Source organism: Drosophila arizonae, chromosome X (genome assembly GCF_054131065.1).
Source record: "Drosophila arizonae isolate 15081-1271.41 chromosome X, UAZ_ARI_1.0, whole genome shotgun sequence".
In the NCBI taxonomy this organism is placed as follows: Eukaryota; Metazoa; Arthropoda; class Insecta; order Diptera; family Drosophilidae; genus Drosophila; species Drosophila arizonae.
Window position 1 is genome coordinate 13315460 of NC_142927.1, and position 23289 is coordinate 13338748.

The following is a 23289-nucleotide window of genomic DNA, read 5'->3' on the forward strand; positions in this document are numbered from 1 at the left end:
CATAAAGATAACGACACACACACACACATAGTTATATTCCCACACAATGATCGTGTTTTGTTTTTAGTCAAATGCTCCGCTGTGATTTGAATGACTTTTTATGAGCTGGCGCCTGCCTCTAAGGCCACAGAGGTGGGGGAAGGCTCTGCTACAAATGCATTGAGAGAGAGAGAGAGAGAGGGGTAGAGTGAGAGTGAGATCACCTGGCTAGCCATAAAGTTTTAATGATGTCCCATTAAATTGGCTGGACACAACACCCAAGATGAAGCCATAAAAACAAAAACATCAACAAGCAACAACAACAACAACAAAAATGCAAACAGAGGAAAACGCAAAATTAAGTTGTTTCGAAAGCGATACGAGGATCGTTAAACTCGGCTGCCGCCGAACAGAGGTACGTGCCATCAGCTTACACACATACACACACATATGTAAATCTATCCATATAGAAGTGATTTCAGAAATACGACAGCAAATTAAAATCTTCTCAGATTTGCCAACAGTCGCTGTCGATCGTAGAGCAATTCCAGCACGAAAGCAGCGCGGCTAGAAAATGGAAGCCAACCAACAAAAATTAAGGTAAAGAAGAGTTATCCAAAGACGCATCCCGAGGAGCCATCAGGAGCCGAAGCCAATTCTTATGAAAAGAAAATCCAAATTTAGAATCACAATTCCAGCCGCAAGACTTGTTATCATTTTAATCCGCACAAGTCTCTTTCTTTTCAATCCTCTGTCAGCGAGCAAGGCTGATAGGGTATATCAGCTTTTGATGGATTGCTAGATCCTGAATTGAATGTAATTGAAAGAGCAGAAGACAGAGAGAGAGACAGAGTAAATCTTATAATTTCCTTCTCTCTCTCTCTCTCTCTCTCTCTCTCTCTCTCTCTCTCTCTCTCTCGCTTCTATTATCTACCATCTTCTCTGTATCCTCTATATATCATCTATCCTATCTACTTTTAAGCTCAGCTAGAGTATCTCCGAGTCGCCTATTGCCGCTGAAAACCCTTTTTACATTGTTGTATTCATTTTGCCCTTCATATTCTTTTTTATTCCTTTGAATGAAACCCGAAACCGAAACCGAATGCAGCAGCCGCTCGGCACTTGCCATGCTCCAAGCCCAAAACCCGAGCTGAGTTGGAATTTTGTTCATTCTTTCCTTTTTTTTGGGCTCTGTTGCATCAAGCGTGAAAATACCGCGAAATGCGCCCTCTCCCTTTTCACTCAGCCTCTGTCTCGCTCTCTCTCTCTCTCTCCCTCTTTCTCTCTCTCTGTCTTTGTCTCTGGCTTCGCTCTGCTTTGACTTGCTATGCGAGTGCTTGAATTTAGCTTAAGGCTTTTATATACCTCTTGGCAAAGTTATGAACTGGGCATATTGCCTTGAGATCACACGAAAACCTATGAGCTATATATGAGGTATAAATTCCTGGGAAAGTAGAACAGTTGACTCTTTCCTTGTCATGTCAACTATTCGCCTCTCATTTCGACTGCTCATATCTCTGTCTGCCCGACTTCTTTTCTTTCTATCCAAAGCCTAGGCTGTCTTTCCGACAGATCTCTACCATAATCCCAAATAATCGATAGCATTTTTATGTAAATCTATACAAATAATTAATTTATTGTTTTGACATAGCATATAATCCAGCTGAAGGCATTATTTATATAGATTCTACCAAAGTATGCACCCATAACGAATCATTCTTCAATATTTTTCTGCTTTCTATCTCAAGTACTTTTTAAAGCTAACGGCATTTGAGGTATCTTCTAGTCGTTCACACTCAACTAAAGCGCTCTTACTTGTTATTATTTTCTTTCTCTTTCACGCTCGGCTGTTCTCTGGTTTATTATTTTTGAAAATATTATCCAAAAACATAAACAAAAAGAGCGTAAGACTGAGAGACAGAGAGAGAGAGAGAGAGTGAGAGAGGGGGGGGGGGGGGGGGAGACAGAGGGAGAAGCGTTAACATGGCAACAATCGCCTCCTGCTGCGACATTGAGTTATTGTTATTGTGAACCTTTACGACACTCTCCATTTGGGCGACGTCTTTCTTTCGGCTGCTTCCCCTCTCTTCTCCTGCTTCAATATTATTATTATAATATATCTGTTATTGTTGTAGTTGTTATTAGCATTATTGTTATGATCGCTTTAGTTTGCCTACATTGGAATCAGTTCGAAATGGATCCTACGCAGAGCAAGGCCTAATTATCATTTATCTTTCGATTCCATTCAATAAATGCTTCCTGCTGAAGGTGAGTGCAGTGTTGGTAAGCGTTAAATTTCGTATGCAGTTGCCATGTATGCTGAATGGGATGTTCTGCTGGCTTACAGTGTTGGTAAACTCTCTTATAACTATAATCTATTAGAAATCCACCTCGACAATATCTAAAAGGAAATCAAATACACAAAATTATATTTAAAATTGTGCAGAACTCATCCAAGTTCCTTGTTTAGTATATGCCTATGACAATCCCATCTATCGATCTATCGCAATGTTCAGGGCATTCGCTAGTCGAGCATAGCCGATTCGCTTAATTACTATTCCACAATTATGTATGCATATTTATGCTGATGCGCTAATTGAGTAGCGTTACCTAAGTCAGCGTAAGGCCCGCCCCTTCCTAACCTTCTCCGTCTGCTGAATGTGTCAAAATGCGCAACCTCATCAGCGTCAACAGTCTCTCATCTGCTGCTCATCTAATCAGAGATTAAAAAGCCGCCTCCCACGGCGACGCCGCCCACTGATTGTTTCCTTCCGAACACTTAACGCAGAGACAACCCCGGCAGGAGTCCTGTCGTCCCTTCGCTCTTCCATCCTGCCGCCCTTCCGTCGCCCTCAGTTGCGTCATGTTTGCGTTGTGTCAAAATGCAAAATTCAATTGTTTAGCCCTTTGTCGAGGACGCACTGGATGAGTTGTGGAAGTTGAAGTAATTTACGAAAAATTGACATAAAAATCCATTTGTCAGCCCCTTCAGATTAAAATCAAGGATTTAAAATGTAATTTGATTCATGGCTCAGTCTACACGCTCTCTCTACCTCCCTCTCTCTCTCTCTCTCTCTCTGTCTCTCTCACTCTCGCTCGCTGTGGATGCGATCAAAAGAGCAAAGCGTGACCCCAGAAAAAAATCACACAAGAGCCAGACCAGAAAGCGGTAATCAGGAAGCAGGAAACAGGGTACGGACTACCAGCTCTACCAGGCACCACAATGATTGCAGGAACAACACCAATAAATGACAACAAACACACCCCCCGTTTGAGGGCAGGCAAACGGGAATCGGGTGTACTATGACTCTACGGGTTTGGGGTTGCTGGCAACGGGCTGACTCCTGGCGTACGGCAGGATGATGCGATGATGCGAGGATGTGAGGGTGTCGCTCGAGTGCTCAAATCTCCCGAGTGCTATTTTATGCCAAAGTGTGCCAGACGCAGACCAACTGACGGTGCACATGGATGGACCGAACGCCGACTGCCAACTGCCGACCGCCCCCGCCTGCTTCTAGTCAGGACCAGTTGCTGTCGCATCTTCTTTTGGGGTTTGCGTAGAGCTTGGCGAGGTTTGTGTCTGTTTTCGTTTCTTATTTTTGTTTTTTGCTGTGCAACCGGTTGAGTCCATTAATCATTTTCTAATTTGTGGAATGCAGTGTGTGTGTGTGTGTGTGTGTGTGTGTGTGTGTGGCGAAGTGGAATGCCGCTGGCCCAAGAGGGTCGCTCCCCACGGGCGCACTGGGTTACAGTGGCTCTTCCTTCCTTCCTGCTCCCCGCCCCGCATCCTCCGATTCCTGCTGTTTGCTTGCTCTGACACTCCAAATGAAATTTTCACATCTGTAATTTGTTAAGTGCGTTTGTTATTTCCATCGAATTATTTCACTTTTATGGGTTAAGTGCTTTTTGAATTATGTTTGAAACGCTGCTGCTGCTGCTGCTGCTGCCGCTGCTGCTACCTCGGCACATCCTTGAGGGCTGCCACTGGCTGGCTGGGGCTATTAGGCAACCCTGGCAGGAAATATGCGTAGACAATTCACTTAAATTAGTTGTCTGGGAATTGGCTGGCAGCTACCCCCACCCTCTCAGGCATGCCAGGAATCCGCATCCAGCAACTGGTTCAAAGGTCACACAGCACTCGCTAGGCTCGACTCCCCGACTCGACTCTCGGGTAATTACATAATAGCAAACACATTGAGCGTACCTAGTACATGCATCTATCTATATATAAATATAGCTGCAGCTGCAAAGTCAAGTTCCAATGCAAGACTGCGTCTCTGGTGGCTAGAATTGAGCAATCAAAGCGAGGCTTAGAGCGTCAAGTCTTACCAACTGAGACATATCGAGACAAGTTCTTTTTACATCTACATTGAAAATGTAGCTTCATGTTAAGCAGAGAGTCTTGAGTTATTCCAGAAGACATTCAAGTAAGCTTAGATAATTATATGAATCCCTTATCAGAGAGAAACCCCCTTTCGAGAGTCACGTCTCCTCAGATAAATCCCATTGTTCATTCAACTAACACCACATTTCTGCTAATCGAACTTTACGAAATTTTATTCAGCTGCAACGATGAAGATCTTGAGGAAACCTGCTTCTGCAATAGATCTAGTTCAGCCATAGAAAGTATTTCATACTAAAAATTTACTTCTTAATATGACTTTACCCTCCTTCCGTTAAATTTAGGGGGCGTTGCTTAAGCTCTTGAAAAAAAGAACTCAGTACGAAAATTTCTCTCGAATTTCTACCATCTACTCGATTCGTTTTCAGGAACATCTTGACAAAGTTTCTATTGAATTTTACTTTTTCCTAAACTTAAGCAACGTGTAATAAGTTTAACCAAAATAGGATTTTTTTCTATCAATTCTAGAGGACGAAGCATTTCGCTTCTATAACTTCCAGAAAGATCCATTTTCATTCTATTTTTTCCTGAAAGCTGTACTGTCTAAAATACGTTAACTTCTTGAAAAATTACCTGAAGTCTTACAGTAAGCTCCCACTTCTGCTGGAAAGTATTTCCTATGTAACTTTTAGCTCCACTCTGAATGAACTTTCTTAAATAGTATATGGAAAAAGTGCCGAAACCCATTGCGGAATCTCATCAAATAATTTGAAACTGATGAGAGGAGTATTACTTCCTTGAGTTCCTCCTCCTCCTCCTCCTCCAGATCATTGTGCTTTTAGACAAAGTCACATCTGGAAAGTTGTAGCAACTGTTGGAGGACAACCCCAAAAGGGGAAACCGAACACTTCCAGGTCATAAACTCCGTGAGTGAATTTTAAGTTGATTTCATTTGATTACTTCATTTGCGACAACAGCAACAACAACAGCTAATGGCAGAATTATAGCCATTGATTTTGCGACAAGTGAATATTTGCGCATTTGTCTAGCCTAGGGCTTTGATGTCCTTTTGCAACCCTCCGACTCGGACTCCGCCTCTGCCCCTGCCTCTGCCTCTGCCTCTGCCTCGACTGTTGTCGGATGTGGATTGCCGATTGCCGATTGTCGAGGGTGTCATTTGGTAATTGTTACAAGCTGCCGCATATTTGGACAGCCAGTCGACCCACTCAAAACAAACAAACGAGCAGCAGCAACCCTCGCAGCGGAACATCCTTGACATCCTTGCTGTAAGCGGATACGCACAAAGGACACCGCACTAGGCCAGACAGGATCGGCCCGAGCACTCGCAAATGTCATTAGTTTACAGTTGTCTGATTCCATTTCAATATTGTGATCGATGATGACATAAGAGAGAGCTCGACTCGCATCCAAACTATGGCGTGCCAACAGGCTCTCTCTCTCTCTCTCTCTCTCTATGGTACTACTACTATATTATATAGACTAACATTTGGTAAGATACCAACACTTGAACAGGGTCGATTGAGTCCATAGACTCGTAGAAGAACTCTTCTATCACCAACATAGTTATGATACATATATCATCCCTATATTCATATATATACATATAATATCTATTATTATAGTATATCATTATTGGATTTCCATTGAGTGCTTATGTCTATCTATCAGTCTGTCTATCTAAAACTTGTTTATTTATCTTCGGGTCTGTCCATCAATTCGACTACATACCAGAGACTATAGCCAACCTATAACATTATGGGTTGAAAGTACTCGGCAGTGCGTGGAAAATTTGTATTTTCCTTCGAATGTCAACCAAATGAATTCGATTGCTTTTAACAATATCATAGAATCAATTAAATTTGGTACATTTCTACTATCGGATTCATGTACCGCCTCACAAACCTCTATACCATCTAGCATATGCAATCCCTGACATCTAATCGTAGTCCCCCCCTGACATGTTCCACTGCCCGCTGTTTATATCTAAAATGCAACTTTGGGCTTTTATGATCGTATGTTTCCCAGAGAAAATGCGCCTCGCATGTAATGCAAGAAGATGGGGCTGCCGCCGCCCCAGCCGAGCTTTTCCAGACATGAAAAACTGTCGACATCTGCAACTGTTGCTGCTGTTGTCAGCAACTGTTGCTGCTGCTGCTGCTGCTGTTGGGACAAGTGACGCCAATATGATTTGTGATTTACAACAGGTTTCAATTAACTAAAAAAAAAAAAAGTCGCCCGACCGCCCGTCCGTCTGTCTGTACCCCCCACAAAATGGGGACCGAAGCAGAACTAGTGAATGCCCTTACTTAGAGTATATTCGTGCAGAGGAGCTAAATAAGTTTTATGGAAAATTGAGCAGTCTGGCAAGGCCATACCAAATGGCAGCGCTTCATAGAAAACCAATAGAGGTTAAGAAAATGAATTTGCTGATCAGAAGATTTGTTTTGTCGTTAGCAAAAGCCAACTGCCTGTCAACTTTGACATGCACTTTGACGATTGAATCGGCGGCTTGAATTGTGAGCTCCTCTGTTGAAATTTTAATAAAAAAAAAGTAGCTATTAAATTTGACAGAGACGTGAGATTTTGACAGGCACATGAAATACGTTCACATTATTTAGCTTAGGTATCAAAAGAATAAGAAGCAGAAACTTCTACTATAGATTTAGCAGTCAGCTGAAGCCAAGCTGGTTTAAAGTAGATGTTAAATTTAACAGACGCATCAAGAAATTGTTATCAGTAGATAATAAGAGAAAGACAGCTGAAATTAGGGAAAATTAGAAGTCATACAGGAAATATAAGATAAAAAAATTAAATGATGATCAGATATGTATGTGTGATTGCCATAGTATCAAGTCTATCTATGTATAACATAGTTAGGGTATTATCAACTTCGTCTTCGGCTTCAAATCGTTTCAATTTTTTGTTGGTTTTCGCATTTGGAGAAGTGAGCAGCTGAGAGGCGTTGACAGGGACATAAATAAAGGACGGTTAAGTATCAAGTAATACTAGACGAATAGTTTGAAGTCTCCCACACTCCCTCGCGCTCCCTCTCTCTCTCTCTCTCTCTCTCTCTCTCGCTCGTTCGATCGATTGTAAATGGAGATGCAAGCGGCTGCCCCTTGGGGCAGTTGCAGTTGCTGTTGCAGTTGCAGTTGCCGGGCGACTAATTGAAGACAAGGCGGCAACGATTGCGGCATAAATTAGACAACAACGAGCCAAGCAACAAGAGTGCCATTAAGTGGATGCCATCGAGTGGCTGTGCGGGCGGCGAGGGCGGCGAGGCCGGCACGGGGGGGGCGAGCGACCTGGGGAGTGGGGGCAAATGAAAATGTCTGATGGATTGTTAAATGTGTATGAAATGTCGCGGCGACATATTTCAATTAAAAAAATGCGCCAGGCAACGGCGACGCCAACGACGACGCCGACGGCGACGTTAACATTGCTGTTAGACTATAACAGATACCCTGTAAAATATCAGGCACAAAGTGGATAAGTTTCTGTTATATATTTAAATATATTAACAAAATGCAGCAAACCAAAACTAAATGTGGCTCTACCCGTCCAGTAAGTGAAAAGGGTATATTGGTTGCTACCCATCCGTCAGTCCGTCTGTCCGAGAGCTCATCTATCTGCATGATGGCGATTCATTTCGCTATTGAAGCAGGAGATTTCAAATTCGAAACATGAACTTATGGCTATACCCATTACGCCTATTAAAGGCGTGGCTGGGCGTAGTATAATTCGATTACAGTGGATCCTCGGCTAACGAACATAATTTGTTACAGCATCTTATTCGTTATGCGAAATATTAGTTATCACAGTCGTTCGTTAACCGAGGGTCTACTGTATGTAAAATCTATTTAAAGTTATGTAAGCTCAAACTAAAGGTAGAGAGATAGATAAATATGTATGTTTATAATGTGATACAGAGATATCTCAATAAGATGACTTGGGGCGTGGCCAAACGGCAAAAGCTCTTCTCAGTTTTAGACTCAAATTTATAGGAAATCCGCAAGTGCATCACTATTGAATTCCTCCAGATATATAGCTCTACCTGTAAAGGAAACCAACAATGAAGGGGCGTGGCCAGCAGGAAACTATAAGCTGTTCGAGTGTGATTAAACGTTATACAATCAATATACAATCAATACTATTATACAATATTATAAATAAGTAGAAATTTAATTAAATGAAATATCTGCCCACTGCCATTTACAGGGTATGCCAGCAGTCTAGCAGAGCGCGCCACTAGTGGCTGGGCTCATTAAATTCAGACGGCATTCGGTTAAGGCAAACATAATCCGCTCATAAACATTTATTTGTTGCCCAAAAAACTTGACGGCGCGCCAGCACACAGTCCAAAGCCCCCGCCCACAGTGGCCCCTTATTGAATAGATAGAGAGAGAGAGAGGCGCTGCCCACCTCCTCATTTACAGGGTATTATAAATCACGTGCTCTGCGCTGCAGGATTTGCTCGAGCTCATGAGCTTGCTGCTCCTAACCCGCCTCTGTGCCAGCGCCCAGCAGCGCCACGCCCCCTGTGTGTGGGCACGTGTGGCGCACTTAAGACTCGCAACGAATGTTATGCAACACTGGCCAAGTGCTGTCGCTGCTCCTGCTCCTGCTGCTGCTCTTCTCCACCAGTCGCTCAGTCAAAAATCTAATTTCAAGCACCAGAGAGCAACCGAAAAGCCGAGCAGGTTGAGCTGCTCGGGTGGCTGGTTCTGGGTGCTTGTGGGTGGTTGTGGGTGGTTGTGGCTCCAGTGCCAAGGCCGTGGTGAATTTTTGCAAGCGTCGTCTGTTCCACTTCGCTGACTTAACGATTTTCACTGCTGTCAGAGTTTTGGGCTCTGTCCATTTGATGTCTTAATGCCCGAGACCGAGCCACGCATACCCTGTAAATCAGTCAGACAACCACCCAGCCACCACCCTGCCAACCCCCCCCCCCCCCCTCCCTACCATGTCATACAACTTTAATCAAATGGATTTGTTTCTATTTTCTATCTAATTTTCCAGCGGGGCAGCCACCCCAAAAATAGATGCACTGCTGCCAGGCGGCAGCCACTCCCCCTTTTCGTCTGCCTTTGGAGAGGTGTCAACGGGGCGACGGGATTTATTTATTAGTTTTTTTAGCTGAGCTCTCGAGGTATTAACTAGCCTAGGTGCACTAATAATTTACAAAGAGACAAGGAAATAGAGAGAGAGAGTGGGTGATAGCAAGATAGGGAGGATAAAACTTAGAAAGAGAGAGATATAGCTAAAAAGTGAAAAAGCAAATAGGCAAAGTTCCTCTTTATAGCAAAGGTGCTAATCTTTGATAAACCATTATTTACAAACACAAACCAAATTATAGCAAACAAAAGTTTCAATACTGGGAACAATAAAAGCTTACAGCTTAGCCGTAACACAATCCAAAATGTAAAAGCTCTCTAGGCCTTAAAAATTCTGCCCAAAACTATGCAATACAATTGTAAATAGCCAAGAACAGAACCAATATGAAAAAGTCCAAAGAGTTTGTCCAAGACTAGCACCAGCTATCCAAACTCTAGAGCAACAGCTGTTGGCGCGACAAAGCAGTGCTGAACAATACCGGCAAGAAGCGCGCCAAAGCATCGATAACAGCGAGGTGGTAAAGCATATCGATATAACAACAACTACAACAGTGTCCGAACGTAAGCAGCTGCACAACGTGAATGCATGCCTGTTAACAGTTAACAGTCCGCTAGTCGGTTTTTTGTATTCGCTCAGTGCAGGCGTGCAGCTCGCCGTGAAATTTTTTGTCTGTGCGTTTTTTTTTTTCGATTTATCATCTTTTTTCGAACGACGCGCTTGGAATTCAATTTGTGGTTCGCTCAACAGACGCGAAGTTAAACCGAGTGTAGCCAAGTTAAAGAAGCCAAATTAAAGCATTTGGTTAGTAAGTGTTAAACAAACGCAAATAAAATGCCATTGATGAGCGACGGAGGAGAAAAGTGAAAAGCAAATTTTCTGCTACGCTTGGGAACCGAAACGAAACAGCAACAAGAAACAGAAGAAGAAGAAGCAGCAGCAGCAGAACAAGACAATTGAGCGAGACGAAGACGAAAGCGAAAAGCTGAAGAGAAGTAGAGAAAAAGATCATGCGTGCTTGACGACGACGCTGGCAAGGCCAACACATGCAGTAGAGGGGCGGACAGCGGGCGAGACAACAACAACAATAAATAGTGCCAAACACAATGCACAAGATAGACAACAAGAAAACGAGGAGCAACAACAGTATTTGTATTTCCACATAATTGACAACGAGCGCCTGCAAACGTGCGCACAAGAAGCCACACAAGAGAGAGCCCACGAAATTAGATGAAGAAAATAAGACACAAAACAACAACAAAATTACCGCTCAGCATTGCTCAAGCATATGTATATGTGTGAACATATATATGTGTGTGTGTCTCTCTCTCTCTCAGTCTCTGTGTTTTGAAAGTACAGCGAAGGCAACAGGCGTCTAACAGTGTTGTGTGCAGCAGCTAAGCTTACCTTCAGCTGGGCTCAGACAAACAGGAGACACCGCTACGAAAACAGTGTTGTGTGCAGCAGCTGCAGAAAAAAGTAGTATTATGACGAACTAATGCAAAGGAGGCTCACAACAAGAAAAACATAGCAGAAAATGTAGCAACCAATGCAATTAGGCAATTAAAACTGTGTTCAATCAATTTTAATTTTGAATTGTTAATATAAACATATTTATTATATTGAAAGTGCAGTAAAAACAGTGTTGCGTGCAACAGTAAAACTAGGCATACAAACAAACGAGGATTGAGAAACGAAGCCTTGCGCAATACATTTTAAATTCCACTCCCTCACACACACAAACGCACACACAAAGATGAAGAGCTTTTGGCTTTTGCTAGCGCTGCTGATCGGCACTGCGAACAGCCAAGAGGATTTGCTCACAACAACAACGACAGCGGCGTCGCCTGGCAACGCGTCGGGTCGGCCGCCTCCACCGCGTGTTTTGATAAACAAGTGTTGCCACCATGGCGAATATTTGATTGGCAGCACTCTGGAGTGCGTCGCTGGCTCGTCTGAGAAGTGGGTGCCGCTGGTCTATCTGAAGCAGCAGAATCGCTTCTTTGAGCCCAGAGGCGCCAAGCCACGGTTCATGAAGTTCCTGCCGAACGTGCGGCCGCCTTGCCAGGCGCAAGGCCAGCAGCAGGAGCTGTTTAGTAGCCGTGACGCGAATGTCGTACTCCTGACCAATGGCACGATGAAGGTGCACGAGCGTGGCCTATTTATCGAGCCCTCTCGCTACTGTGTGGATCAAGGAGTGGCGCTGGTCTGCCTCGACAAGGACAAGAACAAGGATCTTGAGACCCCAGCGGCTGCTGATGGCGCAGGTGCATCAGCCTCCACTGACGATGCACTGCGACCGGCCAGCTCGACAGCGCCCATGCTGCGCCTGCGCAAATGCTGCGGCAAGTGTTGCTACTACGATACCGTGGCCAAGACCTGCAGCGTCCTGACGCCCGCCGAGCGCGGCTCGGACAGCGGGCAGCTGAATCTGCCCAATCTGGAGACAGGCAGTTACCAGACTACCTATGAGCTGCCCGATTGCAAAGGCAACGGCACTGGCTATGCCATAGCCGGGGACTGGCATGAGGCGACACTGAACCGGAGCAGCGGTTCCCTGCAGCTCAGCCACACGAATCTGACGGCTGCGCAGTTCTGCCTGGAGCACACGCAGCGAGCGGGCGAGGTGAAGATCATTGCCTGCGCCCAGCACTTTGCCGACGACCACAACAACATCTCCTATGGCGGGGCAAACGGCAATCTGCAAAAGGCTGTGCTGGACGTGGGCATCATCATATCCATTATCTTTTTGGCGGCCACTCTGGTTGCCGGGTATATGCTGCCGGCAGTGCATCATGCACTGCACTGGCGTTGCCAGATCTACTACGTGTTCTGCCTGCTGGTGGGCAAGATTCTGCTGGCCATCGAGGAGCTGAGCACAAGCCTAGAGCCGGGCACAGCAAGCTGTCTGCTCATTGCCATTGGCATGCAGTTCTTCTTCCTGTCCGCCTTCTTCTGGCTGAACACGATGTGCTTCAACATCTGGTGGACATTCCGAGACTTTCGGCCCAGCTCGCTGGAGCGCAATCAGGAGTCGATTCGCCTGCGTCTATACTCCGTCTATGCCTGGGGCTTGCCCCTGCTCATCTGCGCCATTGCCGCCTTTGTGGATCAGCTGCCGGAGACGGAGACCTCGATGCTGCGGCCGGGCTTTGGTCAGCCGTTTTGCTGGTTCGACAATCGCTCGCTGACCATCTTCGCCTACTTCTACGGCCCGATCGGACTGCTGTTGTGCGCCAACATTGTGCTCTTCATCTCCACCACGCATCAGCTGACGTGTGGACTGTGGAAGCGCGACGATGTCAAGTCCACGTCGGAGAAATCGGCGCTGGGTCGCGTGTGCCTGAAGCTGGTGGTGGTGATGGGCGTCACCTGGATCTGGGACATCATCTCGTGGCTGGTGGGCGGGCCGCATGGTGCCTGGCTGTTGACGGATCTCATCAATGCGCTCCAGGGCGTCTTCATATTCATCGTGGTCGGCTGCCAGCCGCAGGTGTGGACCGCCTGCAAGCGCATCTGCTGTCCGCGCCTCCGACACGACATCACCAACACCACCAATGGCGTGCAACACTCGAGCAGCTCCCAGGGTCTGCCCTCCATGGCCAATGGCACCGAATTCACCCAAAACATCTCCATGAACAACACGATAACAACCATGACACCTGCCAGCCCCACTACAGAGGATGCCCCCACCTCGATACCTGCGCCGTGCAGTCCAACTACCCAACCCCCCTCCATACCCCAAGCAGGAGCAGCAGCAGCAGCAACAACTACAGCAAAGATACCCCTGGAGACCATTTGCTAAGGTGAGCTATTTGATCAGTAATCATATAATGGGACTCATAAAACTAGGAATTAGGATCTAGGCATTGTGCGGGCTGCAGACATAACTGTTGATCTAGTCGAGTACATAGTTTATATGATATATATGTACATACATATCGTAAGCTTAGACAATACAATTATGTAAGGAATCTCTCCAGACGGTCTTTAAGACCATACCCAACTTTATGGCCAGCACTATGCTGATAAGATTATGAGCGTGTGCGTGTGTGTGTGTGTGTTTGTGTGCCTTGGACAAACAGACGCACAGGTAAATCTTGTAATCGAGACACACCTTTAGCAAAGATAAACAGCAATGCAAATGCAAATGCAAATACAAATATCCAGTCATAGAGCCGTCAATTGCCTCACTTTCTTTCGCTCGGTGGCAAACAGAACTTAAAAGCAGAAATAACAAAGATATCATTATTTAAACTGAAAATTCCATTTGCCTGTCGCTCAGATGGAGTCAACAAAGCTCTGTTTGTCATGCTAAGACGATGAATTCATCGTGCATCTACGGCGAAGATTTAACAGCTGTATCAAATTATTTCGCATTAGTTGCTCTCTAATGAGGTAATACGACCCCAGCTGAAGTTGCGAAACCTAACAGAGAACTCGAGGGAGTTACTCATTGGTGAATAATTTAAATGAATAAATTGCATACATGTGTGGGAACATATTTGATATATAATTCATTTGCTATATCTGTCGATCTTTGAGAGAGACTTGGGTAGATGTCAATCCTGGTAGACAATCTCTGTACGACTGATTTATATGGCAGCGATAGTTTCTATAGTAGAATATTATAGTACTCCGTTTTAATACGACTTTCTAGATAGCTCGACTAAAGGCAGCGAAGCACGTAATTGCCAAAGATAACTCACGAAAAAGAAAAACGTCTCATATTATGCCACGATTTCATTTAAACTAGTCATACATTTATAAGACTGGAGTATATTATTTGGGCATGTATATGTGATAGAGCTCGTAAAGTCAAGTATCAATAAATATAAATATGATTTCAGATATAGGCAGTTTCTAGTCTTGTACCATATGATGAAGTATAAAGTATAAGATGATTTCCAACTAATTAATTGACTAACCCTGAATGAGTAATTTGTGTCACGCTTCCTGCTTACGAATGAATTGGTCTCTATTTAAAACTTTATTTCACCATAGTTAGCTATCTGAACTCAGCTAACTGTACTGCTTGGCATGGATGCCTGAATCAGCTAACAATGATGCGGTAGCTCTTATATAGATCTCTTATATAGATATAGATATAGATATAGATATAGATATAGATATAGATATAGATATAGATATAGATATAGATATAGATATAGATATAGATATAGATATAGATATAGATATAGATATAGATATAGATATAGATATAGATATAGATATAGATATAGATATAGATATAGATATAGATATAGATATAGATATAGATATAGACATAGATATGTATACATAGATATATGAATCAATAAGGATCTATGTATATGTAGACCCATCCATATACATGAATACGGATATGAATATAAATGTAAATAGATTTATGTATACCACGCTGCAAACATTTCCCACTCATTTTCTGCGCTTCACATGAAGTCAATTAAAATCTGCAAATGGGTTTTCTCTATTTTCTTTTACTGCTCTTGAGTAAGCGCGATTCATCCATTAAGTACGCCCACACAGTGATTGCTGCCGGGTCTGATTCCCTGTGACTTTTGCAATACGCCCAAAGATGGGAAATGAAAATTGCAATTGCAATGGAAACTTGATGGGAAATAACAGGACATATGGAAATCAACGGCAGGCAGACATATGTGTGTGTGTGGTTATTTCAGTTTCGGGAAATTTTCCAACACTGTCGGCGAAGGCGCCGCGGCGCCTGCTGTTGAAATTCTCATGCGTGTGTTGACCATGCTTGGCCTAGGCTTGTTTAATTATTTTACAGCTATGCGCCAAGTTTACAATTGCGTCTGCTGCTGCTTCTTCTTCTGCATTTATTGCGCTGCGAACGAACCACTTGAGAGTGCCATAAAAATCAAGACGGTGAAGAAGAAGAAGAGCAACAAAAAGAGGCGTAGGAATGTGAAATGTGAAATGTTTTTCATTGTTTTTCAATGGAAAAATGCTTGGGCAGCGCCGTTGGCTATTCGGACATTTCCTGTAGATTTCCACATGGCCATAAAATAATCAGCGCAACCCTTGACACACACACACACACACACACACACAGAGCCATAGTGTGTGTGCGTGTTTTTATGGCATCCTCTTGAGTCCATTTAAATGTTATGCATATTGATAGAAGAAATGGACACACGTTTAACACGCCGTGATAAGAACTTTTTACTTGATTCCCCCCGAGCCATCGGCGACGACCTAACACCCGGAACACCAACCACAACAGCACAGTTCCCCCACCCCTCCTCTCAATACAAGAGAGTGTTGCCTTGGACGCTGCTGACACAGTTGGCTAACAAGAAATATGTGCTCGACGAGCAGATACCCCGCAGGCCTTAGATACTCCCAGCCTAAAGAGATCTAAGTGAAACTCAGTTATTGGTAATTTCATCAGTTATATGCAGTTTGGATAGTTGATATAATTATAATATTATATAATAGGACTTTTAGCATTTATATTGTTAGCAACTGAATAAATATTTCAATACCTTTTGCTATATATATTTTGGTCAGTATTTGTATTTCTACCATTATTTGTATACAAATTTGTGGGAAATGATCTGATAGAACCCCTATATCATTATATAGCTGATTATATAAATAGTGGGTTAAGAATTTGACTATTGTACAATGATCTGATATGATATGAGCAATGAGCAATATCATCATCAAAATCGTGCTGTTATATAAATCAATGGTAAACTGGATCAAATTATTTCTGTATTAATATATTTAAGTATCTGTATGTATATATTATCCATTCCATTATCAATTCATACCTTCATTGACTCACACAAAATGAAATCAAATTGTTCTGCGATTTCGTAACAAATTTCGTTCAATTCCCCCAAAACGAAATCGAATATCAAGCATAAATCACCAGATATAGGAAATATTTATATATATATATATATTCACGACTGTACATCAATTATGTACGAAATATACAAGCATGATTATACCAAAAATTTCGAATGGCTACAGGGTAGAATGCGGAAAACCATAATGAAATCGAAATCGAAACTGAAATTGAAATTGAAATTAAAATGAAAATGATTTTTAATATACAATATATATGTATATGTAAATATATATACATCCACACATACATATACTGATTTGTGTGTACAAATTTGTGGACTGCGTCACTGCAGCAACAGAAACAGAAACAGATGTCGGAGCTGCCACGGGGTGGGTGTTACATGCGGGGGGAGGCGACCAAGGGGGGCGGTTGGTATGTTTACCAAGCCAATAATCAAGGCGATTCAAAATGTGCCGAGAGCAAATGAGTGTGCGTGTGTATGTTTGTTTTTGTTTTTGTTTATTGAGGTGGTTTTACCCGGTCAACATTCACACACACTCACACACACATGCACACTATATATGAGTGTATCACAGCTCCGGCTTTAACCTGCCCCATGGGCCATTATCGTCTCGAGTATTATGCAAGAAACATTTTGGGCAATGCCATAAAGTCGACGCATCCACCGAAAAAAAAACCGGGCTTAAAACTGTGCCGGGTCACAAGCCACTCTTAACACGACATACAAAACACATATACAAACATATATACATACATACATACTTGTATACACGTCTGCTCGGTTAAGAGCTCTCTTCTTATCGAGCACATGTCACGGACGGTCTTCAACTCACAATTAACATACATATCGTGGCACATTAAAGCTATTCATGGGATTCTGTTTCATTTTTATGACTATATACATGATATCTTAACTGCTTCTATTATTCATAGTTGATAATTGAGCAGTTCTACTTAAATGGGGTTCTTCAAAATTAAGATAGGGCGGGAAAAGTTGCACTTACAAATCTCAAATTTAGTCATTTCACTAATTAAGATGAGTGTCTCTAGCGGTTATTCTAATTGGCTTAAGATTTATAAAGCAAACCGCCTTTTCTTTAAAAGGAATACAACTGAATTTATGTATATTTATGTATATTTATATAACATAAATATAATTATGTCTAGAGATCTAAAGGATAGATGAAAGACTTGTATTTATTGCAATTTAATGTTAGATCAGAGACTTCACCACATGACTTAAATTAATATTTAAAAAAAAAAAAATTAAAATTAATCTTAAATATATTTTCCGTTAACATCTAAAATATGTACCATGTATTATGGTATATTGGCTGTAGTCAATGGCGGGATCCTACTAGATCGCTAAAGTACAAGTCTTACGACTTTTAACTCAGGGGATCATTTTTAAGTAGATCACAAACCCTCCTTTCCATATATCACACCTTACCACAGCCAAAGGAAACATATGACAGCCTGCTATATCACTAAACTCAAGCGACTGATTGATCCCAAGTATATCCTATTTTGATGCCCAAACTAAATGTTTATAAATCGTACCATTCTCAACGATATTTGCTTGCTTTCACTCAACTCGTCTTCAATTTAAAGCAACTTTCCAACGGAACCCATTGAGTATGCATAGACCACATACGAGATAATCGGCTGTTTATCTTGGCCGAGAATATCTCGCTGTCAAGTATTCAATTCATGTACCTAAACCATCAATGCAACAATATCGAGCACTTGTTTACAATTTATATGTCTGCATGTATGTATGTGTGTACAATTGTTTAAACTATATACATACATCTATATAGTACCTATCTATACCTTTCAGCTAGAGCCAAGCAATGGCTGATTGTCGGTTAACTTTCCAACACTGTTGTTTACTCAAACCAAATGCTATGGAAATTGTTTGCTATAGAGACTGCGACTTGGTCTATGACTATGACTACGTCTACGACTACGACTACTTGGAATTTGTTTTCCTCGTTTCCTTGTGCATGTTTATAAACAATTACACCTTTATTTACCTGCATTTCCTCATTCAAATGTGAATGCTGTTGACTTTTTGTTTAGATTTAGCATTTCTTGGCCCCACTGTGCGTGCCACAGCTGCCAGCGAGCGTTGCAGTTGCAGTTGCAACTTCGTTGGCTTTTTTGCATAATCCCCATGCAACGTGTCACCGTCACGCTCAGCAGCCGTGCAGCAGTCGATCCGCAGATCTAAATGAGCTATATCCATATGGAGGGGCACTGAGATAGCAGACCGAGAAAAAGAAGAGAAAGAGTGAGAGGGAAAGAGATGGAGATGGAGATGGGGTCAGGGGCAGGGGCGGTGGCAGGTGCAGATGCAGATGCAGGGAATGAAGCATCTTTCGTCAACCGGTACGCGCATATCAAAGTCTTCTTCTTCTTGGTGTTTTTGTGGTTGTGTATCTTATAAATACGAATGTATCGGATAAATGCGAAAGTATCTTATGGATGCGAATGCGAATGCCAGCTCGAGTTCGAGTACGTGTCTGTATCGTTGAGTACTTTTTTGTCAAATAAGCAAATGCAGCGAAAATGCAAAGCGTACAGCATTTACACACACACTCACACACACACACACACACATATGTGTGTATGCATATGTTGAGGTATAAACAGACTTCGTTCATTAATCGAGTTTGGCCGCAATTTTAATTTGTTCGTTCTGCAGTTTTTCAAGTTATAATTGCAATGTGGCCCATTTACATTTTACGCTCAGCTCTTTTTATAATACCCTCAACGAAGCAAGCGTGTATGTGTGTATATGTGTGTGTCTTGTGTCTGCCTGAACTCCACATTCCTTAACATCAAATTTACTTTGATTTATCTATGCAAGATTTTCCGCAGATCATCAAGAGATCAAGCCACATACATACATACATATATACATATTCATTTGTATGTATGTATACATATATCTGTGTAGATACAATCATATATGCACTAGAGCATAAAAACTTCGTTAAACTCAAGTAAATTGTTCTATCCGCTTTTAATTTGCGGCTCAAGTGGAAGTTCTTAAGCGAGGGCAGTTTCAAAAAATGTATAGCTCAGAAATATGTAAAATGCTGTGAATTTATATTTATAAAAAGAAGCTTCAATATAACTAATATATGTAGTTTTGGCCGTGTAAATTAATTATGTAACATAATTAACATTATTTATATGTATGTATATATACAGTTATTAAATTTACTATTTTGTAGTATATGCATACATAATAATAGTCACCATATTCCTTTCTTTTAAGTTCGTAAAAGTTTAATGAACTTGTTGAGCAACCCTCGCACGTTCATGTACGTGAATATCTTGGTAATCATTTGTTGCCCTTTTGTTGTTTCTTCACATTTTGCAGAAAACTGAGACGAGCGACAATGCGAAAGTAAACCGAGTCCTACAACAACTACAACAGCAGCAGCAGCAACAACAATGACAATGAAGGCAGCAACAACAGCAACCACCGCAAGCGGGCAGGCTTGCGCAATAGCAGAGACAACAACAACAACAACAGCAGCAGCAGCAAAAACAACAGTAATAACCGCAATAAGCACAACATTCAAGCACGCGCATTGACCGAACGAGCGAGAGGCCAACTTGACTGCCCAACCCCAGGCCCCAGGCCCGAGCCCATGCCCATGCCCAGGCCCATGCTCAGCTGGCCAAGCTCTTTCTTGCAATGTAAGTGTATTGTGCTGAGCTGTAAGTGCGCAATGTGTGTGTGTGTGTGTGTGTGTGTGCCTGTGTGAGCGAGTGTTTGTGCTTTTCAAAATCAGTTTTTAGCCGCAGTCAAACAAAGACGAGCAAATTACTTACAAACACAAATACACATGCATATGTGACTGTGAGTCTGTGTATGTGTGAAGAGCACAAAAGAAATGCCTTAATTTATACAAATAACGGTGTGCAATAGGATATGCGCTGCAGTAGAAGGGATAGAGCAAGATAGCTGTATATGTATATAAACATACATACATATGTATGTATGCTTGTACAACAAATACAGAGCGCGAGTGCTGATTGAGTGAGGAGAGCAAAGGCCTCGACTTGAACAATTTGCTATTCTAATTGAAAAGTCACAGGCAGAGGCAGTGGCAGCGGTAGAGGTGGAGGCAGTGTTGCAAAACGCCACTGGCAGCCGGGTAGGCGTCAAGGAATGCCCACAAATAACAAAATACAAGACAATGCGTTGCTATTGTTGCAAAGACTTTCAAATGGCAATTAACAAAAGCAACGGACACACACACGCACATACATATATACATACATACATACTTTCTAAGCATTTATGCATGTGTTTTGTTTATGAAAACGCAACCAATAGCAACAGCAGCAGCCACAGCAACAACAACAACAACCGCAGCAGCAGCAGCAGCAGCGGCGCCCAGCCACAAGGAATTTATTGTTGAGGCATTTTTTTCATGCTTAGGTCTTTTATTATTGCTGTGGCTCTGGTGCCTCTTCATCTATTATTTCTTAGCGCTGCTCTGTTCTGTTGGTTTTGCTTTTCTTATTTTCAAGTGCTACCGCCGCTTGTCAGCCACAAAAATGCTTCGAGTGTGAGAAAACGGCCACATTTAAATTAGCTGATTCTGATTGGAATTGCGGTTGCGCTGCATTTTACGTCATCGCACGTACGAAAATGTTAGCGTTTGCGTATGCGTGTATCTGTGTGTGTTTGGCTGTGTATACATATATATGTGTGTCGTTCACTGCTTTCTGTCATTTCGATTGCTTAATCTACAATGGAGGACAAAAGTATTTTGACAACGCATTGCAAACACTCTAACCGCTTATTTATGCGTGCTGAGAGAGGTAACGGTACCCATTATATTTTTCAGAGAGAGCAAACATAAAAAGCTATAAATGACCAAAATATTGCAGTGATAACATAACTCATTATTTTTCTATAATTATATGCATGGCAGATTGTCATTATTTGGGTGGACAAAAGTATTTTGACATTAATATTTATTAAATAAAGTAAGACAAAAACTTAACAATGGTAATAGTAACTAAAATATTAATTAGAATTAAACCCTCCTTTACTATCTGCAAGCGTCTAGGGATCGATCTAACCAAATTTTGTAATGTTTCTATTGAAAAATCCTGCTAAGGTCCTCGAACCTCAGCAATCCGTCTCCTTGGGCGTTCTTGATAAGTCTAAGCTACGTTTTACTTTTGCGTAAGCCTACACATTCTCTATAATATTGAGATCAGAGCGCTGAGGTGGCCAATCATATGTATTGACTTCAATATTCCCAGAAAATTCAGTTAAAATATGGACCTTGTGGCATGGAGCATTGTCCTGCTGCAGTATACATGATTTTCCAATGAGCCGGTAACCGGAATTCGATGAGTGGTCATTCAGGACACGTAAATAATTATCCCTCTTCATTTTTTCATTAATTAATATCAAATTGGAGAGGCTATTGACACATGCGAGCCCCCAGAGCATTACCGATTCTTCAGCACGTGGGTACATACGCCTCTTTTTTTGCGAATATTCTTTGGCAACCTGTTATAAATCGCTTTTTTTAAATCCAGGATACCCAAAGGAACTATCGTCCATCCATAATACTTTTCCCCAGAAGAATTGCGGCTTGACTATGAAAGTTTTAGCAAATCGATACCTTTTTAGTTTATTTTATAGTGATATTAAGAGTATTGGAACATCTATAACGTAGAAAAATTTGCCTTCTTTCGCCGACTTGTGATAGTATTTCTGCTTATTGATAATTTATGATTATTTTTGGGCTTAATCGACATGACTTTTATGAAAATGCGCACATTTTCTTTATGATTTGTTAATATGATGCGACCTTCTACAGGTTTTTTTGAATGAATTTTCCGATCTGGCCTTCTTGTTTGAGTGAATCAGTTTTTTATTTTTTGTTAATTTAGTTGTAAATTGCGCATAGAGGTGCATTTTATAAGGCTGTAAGGTTTTCCACGGAAATACCTGCACAATTCTTCGTTTGCGACTAATTTTTTAATGATTTCACTTAATCACGTTGTTTGCCCATAAGTTACCGAAAACTATTATCAAATAATGGCTATTATTAAAGAGGACACCAAAAATAACTTAAAAGGAAAAAATATGTATTTTTGAATCCAAGCAAATTACCGAAAATGAATTTGAAAGGGAATGTCAAAATACTTTTGTCCACCTAAATAATGATAATCCGCCATGCAAATAATTATAGAAAAATAATGAGTCATGTCATCAATGCAATATTATGGTCACTTAAAGCCTAGTATGTTTGCTCTCTCTAAAAAATATAATGGGTACCGTTACTTCTCTCAGCACGCAGAAATAAGCGGTTAAAGTTTTTGCAATGCGTTGTCAAAATACTTTTGTCCTCCATTGTATTTTGGAATTCTTGTAGTTTGCTTATTGGAGTTTTGTAATTGGGCTTTGTTTATTGTACAAAATAGCGAAAACCTAGCCTAATAAGACTCTTTAGACTTGCATAAATATGTCTTTAATCGATTACTAATACAAACTTGCTATTTTGGTTTTTATTTTAGAATTGAACATCAAATGGTTTCAAATGGAAGGAATGGATCGCCTTTTCGTTTGTGGAACATGGAAGCTGTGGATCTTTTATGACTTGCCATTCCAGCTAAAAGCAGAGGATGTAACTGTAAACACTGGAAATCAAATTGTTTAGGTGTGTGAATGTGTGTGTGTATTGTTTTTTAGCGCGCGTTTAATTAAACAAACATTGAGAACGGTTAAATAGTTTACTTTGATATGCACACATACACACACACAAGCACATAGCAAAGTCATAACAATAACACACAGACAGACCCAAAAGTTCAACGGAATGAAAACTGATCAAGGTTAAATGGCGCAGAGCAATATAAAAAAAAAAAAAATAATATAAATAGAAGCGAAATACAAAAAAAAAAAAAAACAACAACAACAACTACAAATAGACAAAAAGCAGAGATA

The 23289-nt window shown here is 41.7% G+C and overlaps 1 protein-coding gene across 1 annotated transcript; it reads left to right on the forward strand.

Moving 5' to 3' along the window:
* The first annotated feature begins 10042 nt into the window (after positions 1-10042).
* mthl1 (adhesion G-protein coupled receptor methuselah-like 1) lies at positions 10043-23254 on the forward strand. Its single transcript, XM_089475507.1, has 3 exons — positions 10043-13257; positions 19687-20009; positions 22860-23254. Exon 1 carries the CDS (start codon positions 11208-11210, stop codon positions 13254-13256), a length of 2049 nt encoding a protein of 682 aa, XP_089331633.1. The 5' UTR covers positions 10043-11207; the 3' UTR covers position 13257; positions 19687-20009; positions 22860-23254.
* Positions 23255-23289: the final 35 nt, after the last annotated feature.

What these genes read in the sequence shown, in the direction of transcription:
- mthl1 (XM_089475507.1), top strand. Translation starts at nt 11,208, where the DNA reads ATGAAGAGCTTTTGGCTTTTGCTAGCGCTGCTGATCGGCACTGCGAAC.